At 35.2% G+C, this 13180-nt stretch overlaps 2 protein-coding genes and 1 long non-coding RNA gene across 9 annotated transcripts; all 3 read right to left on the bottom strand.

Moving 5' to 3' along the window:
• Window positions 1-305: 305 nt before the first annotated feature.
• On the bottom strand, window positions 306-2192 carry LOC108845877 (N6-adenosine-methyltransferase MT-A70-like). Of its 6 annotated transcripts, none has more exons than XR_008943676.1 (4): window positions 1870-2188; window positions 1475-1573; window positions 726-1393; window positions 306-649 (listed from the first exon to the last, which is right to left on the bottom strand). XR_008943676.1 is itself a non-coding variant. In XM_057005863.1 (4 exons), the coding sequence occupies exons 1-2, from the start codon at window positions 2141-2143 to the stop codon at window positions 924-926; spliced, it is 675 nt and encodes a 224-aa protein (XP_056861843.1). In that variant the 5' UTR covers window positions 2144-2192; the 3' UTR covers window positions 306-649; window positions 726-805; window positions 865-923. The 6 variants fall into 6 exon arrangements, 3 of the variants coding, with proteins under 3 accessions (XP_056861843.1, XP_018474572.1, XP_056861844.1); XR_008943677.1 differs by having other exon boundaries at window positions 1980-2188; XM_057005863.1 differs by lacking the exon at window positions 1475-1573 and having other exon boundaries at window positions 726-805; window positions 865-1434; window positions 1980-2192.
• A 5391-nt stretch (window positions 2193-7583) lies between these two features.
• On the bottom strand, window positions 7584-9680 carry LOC108844666 (uncharacterized). 2 transcript variants are annotated; one of them, XR_001948489.2, is made up of 3 exons: window positions 9333-9680; window positions 8971-9129; window positions 7584-8220 (listed from the first exon to the last, which is right to left on the bottom strand). It is a non-coding gene; the product is annotated as an uncharacterized LOC108844666 (long non-coding RNA). The 2 variants fall into 2 exon arrangements; XR_001948488.2 differs by having other exon boundaries at window positions 7584-8197.
• Window positions 9681-10206: 526 nt separating this feature from the next.
• LOC108847998 (plant UBX domain-containing protein 10) lies at window positions 10207-12656 on the bottom strand. Its single transcript, XM_018621395.2, has 4 exons — window positions 11748-12656; window positions 11045-11215; window positions 10765-10968; window positions 10207-10623 (listed from the first exon to the last, which is right to left on the bottom strand). The coding sequence occupies exons 1-4, from the start codon at window positions 12549-12551 to the stop codon at window positions 10396-10398; spliced, it is 1407 nt and encodes a 468-aa protein (XP_018476897.1). The 5' UTR covers window positions 12552-12656; the 3' UTR covers window positions 10207-10395.
• Between the last annotated feature and the right edge of the window lie 524 nt (window positions 12657-13180).

The following is a 13180-nucleotide window of genomic DNA, read 5'->3' as shown; positions in this document are numbered from 1 at the left end:
GGTTTTGGTCTACAATTACAACTGATCTCAATCTAACATATAAATGATTATATAAAAAAAATTGTATACATTAAAAATTGATCAGATATAAATATTTACTTTATTATGCATAACCCACAAGTCTTGTCCTAGTCTCATATATAAAGCACAAACCACTTAGCAAATAAAAATTTGACATTTGGCAAAACTTTTATAATTTTTTTTAAAAAACCTAAATGCTGAAAAAAACAGTTTCAGCGATTTCTATTTCTTTGTTTTATATTAAAAGTAATCAATACTATTAAAAATGGAACAATACTATTAAAAATGGAACATGACCAATTGATAAAAAAATATCTCCAATTATATATTTATACATTTTACTAATCAACTGCTATTAATCTACTTACAACTTCAGATGAGATTGTCAAGTCTTTCCAAAATACTGATATTGTTATTACTGATGCTGAACATTCTGTTACAAAACTTTGACTTCTGGCTCTAGTTTCTATTCAACTAAGCTGTGATGGAGTCAATAGTCATTGGTTCGCTGTCCTGTCTCCACTGTTGAGGCTCTTGGTGGTGATGGTGGTTGCACATCTAAATCCGAGCTCGAAGACCTTCGTTTATTAACAGGACTCCACTAAGCTGGTTCCCAAGTGACAGCCATCTGTAGAACCAGGCCGACAAAATCAGCAAACAAATCATAGTTACACTAATCATATGACCCATAAGTTAAACGTTACCCGGCATGAGCATTGTGCATACGAGCAAATAACTTAAGCTTCCTTGCTCTTGGCATGATCCTCTCTAACATTGCATACATCTGGTAAGGTGAAAAAACTGTTGGATCATTTTCATCACAAGAAGACTCAAAAACCATACATTATGAATCAGTATGGACATATCTCTCTTCCGACTTATCTCTCTAACTTCTGTAACAATCAAATCCGTGTCAATGTTTCTGTTGACTTCTGGTTTCCTCTGATTCCAATTAGACAAAATGCTCTTCGCGATGGTTGAGCCAGTGACCTGTTCTTCCTGTTCTTATTATACGTTGAAGTTGATTTGTCTTTACCCATATGATCTCTTCCACTCGGTTGTACCCCCAATGCTCCAAACTTCATGTAAATGGAAATCACATGATACCTAAACTTTGCAGAGAGTTTTCTGAAGTACCCTTCGGGGCCTAGCTCCATTGCACGACCAGTGACCCAGAGGAAAATCAAACCATCAGTCTGCAACGAGGGAACACTGAGTCGAGGGGATCTCGTCATCAGCCATTGTTCCATATGGAAGTTCCATTGTGCTTCGGCAAGTTCAGCTTCGGAGCAGTAATCAGCACGTAGAGGCTTCAGGGGCTTGCCTGGACCAGCCATCATAGCGTCAGTCATGTCAAGCTCGTAATGCAAGTCTGTTTGAAAAACAACCATTGCTAGCTCAATTACCATTTCTCTGCACGGAATAAACCAAAGTATTATCAGGTAAAAGCTACCTTCATGTGACGACATGTATCAAGAATGGAACAGTCTCCTAGGCTAACGTCGGTATGTGAAGCACGAAAATGTCTCTGAAAGAAAGAAGTTTGCTTCCGCTACAGAAAGATTGAAGCTAGAAAGTAAAAAAAAAACAGTTGAAAAACACACACATGTATGGTATGGAAGCTAGAAGTTACGAAGATGAACAAGTCAAAAACATTAAGCACTAGATTGTCATAATGTGATATTTTAGATAGAAACCCCTTGCTTCCAACCTACATTGAACAAAAGTCATTAACTATCAGTTATATCATATAACTTATATGTATCTTTTCTTTTTCTTTTCACCTGACAGTAACCCAACAAACACAATGCTGAGAACTCTAATTCTTGAGAACTATCTAGTACATACAAATTGGTTGATCAACGCAAATGATGAGACCAGTTAAATGGATTTTATCCCCTGTAATCTTGATAACAAAGTACTGAGTATTATTTAAACGGCTCATATCTTCCCCACACTTGTTGAAGAATCGAGAAATGGGACTATGTCGGGGATGGTGGATTGTAGCGAGGAGAGGAGATCCAAGTGTGCGTAGTGATTCGATTCTCTCTAATCGACCTCTCGTGTCTTTGACGGGGCGGTGATGGTGGCATCGCCGTTTCTCCCCCGGTTCAGTTTCCATCGCTCCGATTAGTTTCACAAAGCTTCAAATAGTTTAAAAGAGTTTATAAAAACGATGTCGTATTAAGCTGGATCTTTTAAGGGTGCACATTTTACCCGATATCCCAATCCAAATTCTCAATCGAAATAGAAAAATACCCTAACATTGTATTGATTTAGGAGATATAAGATATCCGAACCCGAATATGTAATATCCAAACTCGAATGGATATTCGAAAATAAATGAACATATGTATATTTACCCTTATATTTTTAGTTTACATCTTTCTTTTTATTTAAAATATTTCTATTGATATTACACATATTTTAAGATCATATAATATGCCTATAATTACGGTGAAAATGATTTGATATTTACTTAAAATGTATGTCAAGTTTTTTATTTCATTATTAACAAAAATTACATCCAAATTCTAAAAAAAAACAAATTAATGTCTATTTATTTTTTTAAATATTACCTTCAAATTTATTAATCATTCAATCTATTAAAAAATAAAAAGATCAGTTAATCGAAAGCTAAACTTTTTAAAACAAAAAAACTTACAAAATGAAAATTTTCATTTTCATTTTTTATTTCAAAATTTAAATATCCGAATCCGACTTGAAGTAGAAAATACCCTAATGGATTTTATACCTCTATAGTGATGTGCCCGAAAATCCAAAATATCCAATCCGAATCCGAACGAGTATCCAAACGTCTGCCCCTACGATCTTTTAGTTTACTTTCAAGTCAAACTTTATAAATGGTCATATTTTGTTATCTGAGATGACATTTGAATAGTCTGCATCCAGATAGTCAAACATGTTAACGCTGTGATTATTTGGATCATGTGGGTAACAGTTTAGTAAATCAACATTCAGGTCAATGCCAGTTTAGTTCATAATCAGGAACTAGACTATGACTCTTGCCTCCGCACTGGTGTTGGATTTAACTTGTGTTCATTGTAAATTCATGAATCACTGATTTTTATAAAAGTTTCATTTATATTTTTAAGTTTTGTAAAATATATATAGAGTAGAATATATTATTTTATAATATAGATATTTGATAATAATTTTTTTATTTGTACATAATATTATATTTATAATTTTATAACTTAATGCAGTTTAATGTAATTGTAATATTCAGATATTAACCTTTTTTGTTTTCTTGAAAATTGTATCGTAGCAAATTAAGATATGCTATATATATATATATATATATATATATTATAGTTTGTGTTTTTTTTTTTCAGCACAAAGAAACAACCATCTATTGTAATTAATTAATTTAAAATATTTGATTTTAAGTGGAATGGTAGAATATGTAAATAATAAAGAAAAACAATGACTAAATATGTAAATAAAAAAAATATTTGATCGGCTATCCGTGTTTCCAAACAAATATCATTTAATCTACTATTCAAGTTTCCAAACTGCATAATATGTAAATAAAAAAAAGAATCCAATGACTATATGTATAAAAAAATATTTAATCTACTATCCAAGTTTTCAAATAGATTTCATTTAATTTGTTATCCTTGTTTCCAAACAACTCTAATAGATTTAATAATATAGATATTTTTAGACATGGTTAGTTCAAATGAAATACGAGCCGAAATCTATCTCTATTATTAAAAGAGAAGTACACTTAGGAAATGCCCCTAAGTTTTCAATGTTAATTACACTTTCATGCCACTGAACTTATTAATTAACATTCCTAAAAAAAATCTCGTCTTTTCAGATTATTAAATGCATGTTTTTTTACTCTGATTTTTCCTTAAAAATCGGAAACAACATCTTCATAAAGAAGGAATTTATTTCTTTTATTTTTAATGACTTAATCAATGATAGAGATAAATCACTTATACCAATAGATGATTATTAATTTTTTTCTTTAGCCAAAATAAATTCAATATCTAAACAGAATATATTTGCTGACAATAAGTTATAACCTATAATCACTCTCAAATATTTAATATACCTATAAAACACAGAAACTTTATCCTATAATTACGCTAACTTCTAAAATTTGGTGAATAATAATTTATCTTTACATTTTTTTCCATATCTAAGTAATAAATAAATTGTTGTTTTAAAATGTTACATTAACAATAATGTAATACATATAATTTACAAATATATATATATATATATATATATATATATATATATTATCAGTAGTATAAAGAAAACATTTAGTGAAAACAAATATTTATACGGCCATGGGTCAAGCTATAGAAATAAACAACAACAGCGCAAAATTATATTTTATTCATTTATATTTTTTAAAGAATGTTAAGATTTTGGAATTGGAAAAATTATGACCAATCTCTATATTATTTTAATTATAAAATTTAAAATTTATATCAAAATATTTTGTTAAACATTTAATCTTAATTTTTATTATAACTATAAATATTAATTTCCAATCTAAATTTATGTTTAAATATTACAAATATATTATTTAGTATAAATAAAAAATAAAAACATAAAATGATACCCACCCGGTCGGGCGGATCAAGGGCTAGTATTATTTAAAAACATAGCGACGAATTATCTTCATCCCACATCGTGGAAAACATGAATAATATATCTTTTTAAATAGAGGAGAAAACAGTTTATTTATTGCCAAGCTTAGTAACGTAAGTTTGTAATCCTAGTGGAGGCTTTAAAGGTACTGTACTGTTGTTGGTATGCTGTGCACGGGCTCTGGAATGAGCCTGTCCTACATCCTCACGGAGCAATCACAATTGTACACTACATTTTCTTTTCTCAACGTCAATGATGCGTAAATCACTCTGGGTTGTTAAACAAACATATCTTTCATGCGGGCTGCTTAGTTTATAGTAGTAGTCTACTGCTCTTGCATAGCTCTCACAAAGCAATTAAGATATCACTTCCGTCAAATGTCTACTGCTCTTGCATAGTTCTTATCAAAGCAAATGAAACGCTTGCTATTAAGCTAAATACTGAAGTTCAGAAATCAGTATTCATTGCCTTTTTATTACTGAGCATGTTTCTACATATTGTTCTTTCACTTCATCGAGAATCTTAACATAAAGAGCGATCTTGGTTTCTCTTAAAATTGACACCAAGAGAAAATAATACAATGCGAAACCACTTTAAGAAATAAATATATCAAATATTTGGTAGCAGTGTCTCGGTAAGGCTCGTGTCTCTCTGTTTTGTTTGTGGTGCCTCCGGTGTGTTCTCCGTTGGTAGCAGTGCGTGTGGGTTCGTGGATGGCGGAGGCGTCGGTTCGCTTCTCTTTGGTCCCTGGTGGCAGCGTGTTGGTGTCTGGCTTCCTCCGGTTTGCCTCTGCTTGTCTTTGGCTCCGGTATATGCCACCACCCCTCAAATCAAAATGGTGATAGCGGTTGTGACCTTCTCCATCTCTGGCTCTTCTCAAATAATCTCTTCAACATTGTGTTCGTGTCTCGTGAGCGAGTGTCATCTCGGGTGTATTCTTTGGTGCGATAGTTAGTTACTCGGGTCAGAGTGTGGCTTCGGATTTGGTTCTTCTGGAGGGTTGTCCGTTTCCTGATCCGTCTTCTCTATATGGGTAGCGGTTAGATGGGTGTACACGGTCCCGGTGGAATGCAAAGGAGGCGGTAATCTCTGGCGCAAACTACTGAACGACGACATCGTCGGGTCTTGGCTTCTCCTCGTACCGCCAGTGGTCTCTATTTTCTGGCCTTTCTTTGGTCTCGTGTTCAGATTCTTTGCTCGAGTAAGCTCTGGGTTCTCGTTGGAAGCTGTAGGAGCCGTAGCGCCCTTCTCTCGGTAGCTCACGGTAACTAACGGGTTTCTCATCTAGTACTTCTTGTTGGTAGGTCTGAGCCTTTCTCGCTATTAACCGTTTAATCGCTTGTCTTTGTATTGCTTGTGGTCCTTTCCTTTGTTGTTGCCTAGTCGTTTTGGTGTTGTTGTTTGTTGTTTCTGCTACTTGTCTCCACTGTAACATCTGTCAAAAATTGAAAATCGGTAATAATATTTAACACTAACCACGGCGCTACACGCCGGGTTTATACGTTATGTTATTTAATAAGCTTCAAACGTTTTCTTCGATCGTATTCTTGATGTTGCGTTCTTGTTGTAGTCTTTAGAGTAACTTGAAGATCATTACCAAAGTTGTCGTCTTTCACTTCATTCATCACGTATTGAGATATTTTTTCAGTAAGGTATGTTGAATCAGGATGATGAATGGCATGGTATGATAACATGAAGTCCATGCTCTCAGTTATTGAGTCAATAAAATTATTTTGGTTGTCGATAATAGATGGTAGCTGGAAATCATTGACGAATTGTTGTGTGGTGGGTCTGTGGATGTAGTAGACTTGCAGTGTTTGTTTTGTGTTTCCGTTTGTAGATCTTCTCTGATGCGAGAGGTGATGAGTAATAAGTGAGAAGTACTTCTCTGATGCGAGAGGTGATGAGTAATAAGTGAGAAGTAACTCATTTTTGGATTGTTTGTGACAGTTTAATGTTTTGTAGAAATGTATTATATAGTGCAAGTAAAAATAGTTTATTTGATTGATTGTATATATTTTTACAACTAATCAATACAGACCCATTATGTATAATATGATTTTATAGTTTATATGCATTAATTTTACTAATTCTTTTAAACTGTTGAATTGTTCTACTCGGTTATATATATACACACATAAATATAGACGTTTATATATACATATATTATGATGGGTTGGCAATGAAACATAGATATATAACAATAAAGGTGAATTAACTAAAAAAATCATTTGTTTGTCTATATAATATTGTTTTAATAATATTTTATTATTTATTACTTATTACTTATTAGTAGCAACTGAAGTTTAAACCATAGAATAATCGTTATTTTAGTTTCCTTATCACGGATACCATCTGAATAAATAGGTACATCGTATATGGGAATGGAATATTTTTGAAATTTGAATGCCTAGTTAAAAAAAAATATTTTTGAAATATTAATTATTTAGTTTCCATCCATGAGACTTTGTCGTAAATGTCCATTGAGTTGGGCTTGGTAAAAAACGTGATGATTATTGTTTAGTAAATAAGTACTTTTAATGTCAGTGGCAGAAGATGTAATTATAATATTGAAATAAGAGTTAATTTTCAATTGTACTTCGGTTTTAATAGATTAGATTTTATTTATTGGAGTTATTTGTTTGGGTTGAATTGACTTTTGTAAATGTGTTACAGTTTAGCTTTTAGACAGGGTTATGGGAGTTTTTATTTGACCTGTCTTTTAGGTTAGTTTCCCTGGTTTTGTGTATTTTTTTTTGTAAGGCATTGTATATGAAGCAATTTTTTTTTAGATTCAATATGTCTAGTAACTCTGTATAAAGTAATTTTTTAAAAAGATTCTGTTTGTTATTGTTTTACGTAGTATTTTAAAAATACGAAGAAAATTCTGGGATTTTATTATCTTCGAAGATTTAAATACTTATTGGAGATGCTAATATACCGTGAGAAAATAAATTAAATATTCAAAATTTTTAGTAGTCTTTGGTTTAGGTAACCAATACATTTTTATTATCTATCGTAAGTTTTTATAAAGCCTGTTACATGCAATTTTTTTATCGCTTAGCTTTGCATGTCGCTTAGCTTTAAATGAGTGAGTGAGTACTCTAGGAGTTCTGCCATATCGAAAGGGGTTCAAAGAAGCATTTCTCATTGGTCTTGTGCACATGAGCATCAAAAGAAATTGCAGGAGGCCAGTAGTGAGAGCTTGGGACACGTTCAGAGGCTTGATGTTGCTGTTTCCAGTGAGTGGTATAGTCATCGCCTCATCGGCGAGCAGTAAAGCATAAATAAGACAACACAAAGATGATCGACCGTTGGTAGGATGAGGAGGGGTCGAAGGCTTTTCCTTGCAAGCAGATTTATGACCGAGTAGTGATGGAGAAACACAGGCGATACCAGTCTCTTGTTGGTTGTGATCAGCAAATGCAATTATGTTTAAGAAGAAAAACAAATTGATAGGAGAGTATGCGACAGAAATAATACTTACATAACGTTAGGAAAAACTTTGGTAAATTTGAGCGATAAGAGTATATGCTTCTCCACACTGAAAGAACAAAAGTATTGTATCTAAAAAGAAAAGAGTTAAAGAGCTAATATAATGCAACAAAAAATTAAACTTTCATGTTCCAACAATAGGTTTGCACAGTATCTAGAGCAAATCAACTGTTACCAGTCCAAAGAACAAATACATGAAATCAGAAAAGCATATCTTCATGAACTATCCAGTGGGAATCTTAAAGGGAGCATTAAGAACAGAGGGGCGTACACAAACATCATCGCATCATTTACAGGGATGGTGTAGAGAGAGACTGAAAACAAATAGAATTCACCAAAATTCCAAATTCCATGTCCCCACCAAAGGTTCTTACAATGATTACCGATCCAAAAAACAAATATATGAAATCAAGCACGTATATGAATCATTGAGAACTGAAAGAGAAAATTAAGAACATATGGACGTATACACTCATCATTGCATCATTTTTAATGTATCTATAATAATATCTATATAAATAGAGAGAGGGTCTAAGAGTAAAAGCTAATAAATAGCTACAAAAATTCAGAAGCAGAGTATTTACATAATCCAAAAATAATAATTCAGATCTAACTTTCTGAGCTAAACACAGTAATGAAAAACTGATCTGAGAATTTAAATCCACAGCTTTAGTATCAGCAAGTGAATACACACAAAAGAAAAGAAAGAATTAACCCCATTTACGGAGCTGAATAGTAAGCTCGATTAAGAGCTAGTACATCTGAACAATATTAGCAGCATTTCCGTGTGAATACAGAAGTGTTGTGATGGCCATAGGGTACCTGATGTACATGGAGACGTTGGTGCCTCGACGCTTGAGCAGAAGCACCGTTGCAGATTTTCTTGTAAGTGAATATATTCAACGGAAGAACCCAAACTTCGCCGCCTTGAAGTCCTGATGCCTCACATCTCTATCTTAGCAGACTCTTCTCTCTCTCTGCCTGTATATGGGAATCGTATTGGTAAGAGTTGAAAGTGGTCGCTGGAATTTCAGGAAGAAGACAAATATGGTGGCGATTATTGATAGCAAGGCAAATTAAATATCTAATAGTGTGATATCTGGATTGAAGGACATAAGGAGAGACTAATTAAATGGACTGAATGCTGATGAGAAACAACAACGATATAAAACCACACACATCACCTTTTCTTCAAGAAAGAGCAAGTCAATCCCCATCAGCTCTCCTCCATTCTTCCCATTACGGGCTTCCCAGAATCGAGTACAGATGAATGTCGGAGAGGATGAAAGCGGTTTCAAGGGAAACGAACAGGTGCACACAGATCTTAATGAAGGAGGAGTGGATTACTCAAGTGAAAAACTCAAAATAAAAGTCGGATTTAAGGAGTTGAGAGGAGTTACAGGTAGCAAAGGGACTGCTTAGTTTCTGTGAAAATTTGACGGTAAAGCATCCTCCGCAAGAGAAGAACGAAGAAGAAATCAGAATCTGGGTTTATGTGGGTTTTTTTAAAAAATATAAGGGAAACCCAAATAGAAGAATCAGGAAAAGATCAAAGCGACGCGCAGGAAAAAATTTACGTGACATACACAAACGTCTCAGCGCATCGACACGTGTCGCAAAATGCCCCACCTCTCCAGAACGACGTGGACGCAGGAAAAAGCAGATATGCCTACTTTATTGTTATAGATTTTTACCAAAAAAAAAATATATCAAATATTATCTGACTCAACGTCAAAGATTTTTCATGCATTGCGTAAATCACTCTGGGTTGTTAAACAAACATCTGTCATGTGGGCTGCTTAGTTTAGTAGTAGTTTACTGCTCTTGCATAGCTCTCATCAAAGCAATTAAGATATCACTTCCGTCAAATGTCTACTGCTCTTGCATAGTTCTTATCAAAGCAAATGAAACGCTTGCTATTAAGCTAAATACTGAAATCAGTATTCATTGCCTTTTTATTACTGAGCATGTTTCTACATATTGTTCTTTCACTTCGTCGAGAATCTTTAACATAAAGACTGATATTGGTTTCTTTAATATGACACCAAGATAAAATAATACAATGCGAAACCATTTTAAGAAATAAATATATCAAATATTATCTGACACAACTTCTGAATATACGAGTGTATATATGTTATCTTGTTCATCGGATCACTGAAGCAACACTACTAATTATTTAAAAGAGATGTAAAAAAAAGAACTGAAAAAGTGGCTAAAGGAGAAGGAAACAGAAGAATCTGAAACTTAGTTGATCTCAATGAAGAGACTTGCCTGAGGATGCAAACCTGCATCTTTCAGTGACATTGACTCTTTGTCTCTTCCATACACTGTTCTTGGAAAGTTTGTTATTAAGCTATACTCTTCTGTTTCCAGCACCCCAAGTGAATCAACGTAGTCGTACAATGTCTGTATCTTGGTATTGCTTTCAAACCTCCTCCCTTTTCTTTCTCCATTCGGGAACCTCACCAAAACCTACAATTTCATGGCAAAAATAAAAAAGTCCACGGGTACTATAAATTACCAAAACAAAAGCAAAACAGACTAAGTAAGAGTGTTACGTTTTATGAGTAAAGACTAAAGTAATGAATGGCAAAGAAAGGAGGAGAAACTTACTTGTGTAACATCAGGTCCTTTCTCAGGTTCGTCTCCAAGAGCAAGTGCTTTCTCTTGTCTCATTCTCACTCTAGCAGCTTCTCTCTCTGCGGCTTCACGCTCTGCTCTCTCCCGAGCCTCTTCTTCTTCTTTGCGTTTCCTCTCTGCCTCAGCAGCTTCCCTCTCTAAACGCTCTTCCTCTTCTTGCCTCTGTCTCTCCCTTGCCTAATAAACACACAAAATTAGACATTAGACTAATCATAATAGATCTTGTAAACACAAGCAAGGAAAGGAAACATACTTGATCGGCTTCAAGAGCAGCCCTGTAAGCAGCATCTTGTTCCTCTCTCAGACGTAAATTGGTTCTTCTTTCCTCTGCCTCAACCCTTGCAGTTACAAGAACAGGTGAACTATCTTCCACAACTCTTTGCAGTATAGCAATCATTTCTTCTGGAGTTTTTGGTCCCTCCACCTGCCACAAGCAGACGGTAAAAACAATACAACATATAGTCATATACTCTAAACTCACAGAAGCTTAGTAGCAGAATGACTACAATACAGTGTCTACAACTTTCTCTACACCTTTGACTACTAATCACTTCAACAAGATAGTAGTTAGTAAGTAGCCATACAGTTTCAAAGCAGTTCCCTAATCACATGACGTAAAAGAACTAACAATCCTGCTACCAGATTCAAAACCAAGTCTACTTAAAGTTGCAAAATCGCTCTTAGTAGTTGCTAAATAGCCTCTTCAATCACACCACATATACTACTAAACTCACACAAGCTTACTAGCAGAATAGCTGGGTTACAGATGAAAGCAGATCCAAACAACTATCTCTACCCACTTTCACTACTACTAAACACAGTTTCAAAAAAGTTCCCTAATCACATGATATAAGAGAAGTAAACATCTTGTTACCAGATTCAAAACCAAGTCTACTTAAAAGTTGCTAATCAACGGAGACCAATCCAAGAACTTATAATCAGACAAGTTACTTTACCTGCTGAAGAAGAGCAATCCTCTGGTTAGCAGCAGGCATAACCACAGCGCAAAACGGAAACCTGGAAGCCTTCAAGCTATTACTCATCTTAAACCCTTCGCTAGCACGAATACTACCTCCCCAGCAAACAAAATTCTCGTTCAAAAACGCCGCAAACACTTCATCGCAAAGCGTCCCGTCGCAGAACACAGGCGTATCGGGATGATCAGGAGAGTGCAAGTAAACGAAAAGGAGCTTAAACTCGCTCCTAGACCGCTGAAGCGCGTCCATGAAACCTTCCGTTACAAAGCCAGGCTTCAAACCGTTCCTCCCGTAATCTCTATCGAACAAAGCAACGAACTCCATCGCTTCACCCGCCGCCGAAGAAGGCACAAGCCGAGAGTCAGAGCCTCCGCCGCGACGTCCTCCGAACCCTAACATACCGAGAGAGTACGATAAGACTCCACCGGCGGCCCAGAATCCGAGCCCGATGGCGCCGGAGACTAACCCTAAGCTACCGGAAACGATCGAGATCGGTAGAGTGATGATCCTCCACGCGATTCCCGGAGGAGGTCCGAGTCCTGGATCGTCATTGATTGGTCGGGGAGAGTAATCGTTGGTTTCGGGATCGCGATTGTGATCGCTGTCGATGAGGGAAGAGGAAGCGGCGTCGGGGTCGTTGTTTTGTGGATCGGATGAAGTGAAGGAGGAGATTGCGAGTTCGAGGTCCCAGTTATGGGCTTGGAGGATCTCCGTGCATAGATCGGGATCTTCGAGGCCTGTGATCGCTTGGAAGTAACCTAATTTGTCGGCCACATCAACCATTTTCACAAAGGAGATATCTTCTTCTCTCTCTCTCTCTCTCTCTAGAAACAAGAAAACTGTGGTGAGATTAATGGTTGATCTGTTCAATAACAATGACGATTGGGAAAGAAAATGACGGTGGCCTCGAATTTAATTACCGAAAGTACACATCGGCTTCAATACGATGTCGTTTTGTTACAAACCGAACTCGAAATTGGTTTGATTAAACCATCTGGTTCAGATTCAATTGGGTTTGGGACTTCTAGATAGTAGAAATGCCGATTACTTTCAATCTTTTCTCTACTGTTTTTTTTTTTATCAAAATCTTTTCTCTACTGTTTTTGTATACCTTTCGTATGTGTAAAGCAATCCTCCGTAGTTTAGGGATAAGGAAGAATCTTTCGGAGAAAATGATAAGCTTTCATTACGATCATATGAATCTCCATTCGCTCTTACATATGTAATCTTGTATCATCTGTACTCTCTGGATTGTATTAGGAGTGACAAAAAGCTTATGATTAATTCTTGTATCATCATGTCAATTTACTGTTCATACACAATGCCTTGACTTACTCTCTGGATTGTATTAAGGGTGACAAAAAGCTTATGATTAATTCTTGTATTGCCTCTAAATTTTTATGCTGGTTTAT

This window comes from Raphanus sativus, chromosome 3 (genome assembly GCF_000801105.2).
Source record: "Raphanus sativus cultivar WK10039 chromosome 3, ASM80110v3, whole genome shotgun sequence".
In the NCBI taxonomy this organism is placed as follows: domain Eukaryota; kingdom Viridiplantae; phylum Streptophyta; class Magnoliopsida; order Brassicales; family Brassicaceae; genus Raphanus; species Raphanus sativus.
This window is presented reverse-complemented; position numbering and strand designations above follow the sequence as displayed.

What these genes read in the sequence shown, in the direction of transcription:
- LOC108845877 (XM_057005863.1), bottom strand. Translation starts at nt 2,143, where the DNA reads ATGGAAACTGAACCGGGGGAGAAACGGCGATGCCACCATCACCGCCCC. An exon ending in ATTTCTCGATTCTTCAACAA is followed by an intron (nt 1,435 to 1,979) that starts GTGTGGGGAAGA and finishes TATTCCGTGCAG; the next exon opens with AGAAATGGTAATTGAGCTAG.
- LOC108847998 (XM_018621395.2), bottom strand. Translation starts at nt 12,551, where the DNA reads ATGGTTGATGTGGCCGACAAATTAGGTTACTTCCAAGCGATCACAGGC. An exon ending in GGATTGCTCTTCTTCAGCAG is followed by an intron (nt 11,216 to 11,747) that starts GTAAAGTAACTT and finishes TGCTTGTGGCAG; the next exon opens with GTGGAGGGACCAAAAACTCC. An exon ending in AAGGACCTGATGTTACACAA is followed by an intron (nt 10,624 to 10,764) that starts GTAAGTTTCTCC and finishes ATGAAATTGTAG; the next exon opens with GTTTTGGTGAGGTTCCCGAA.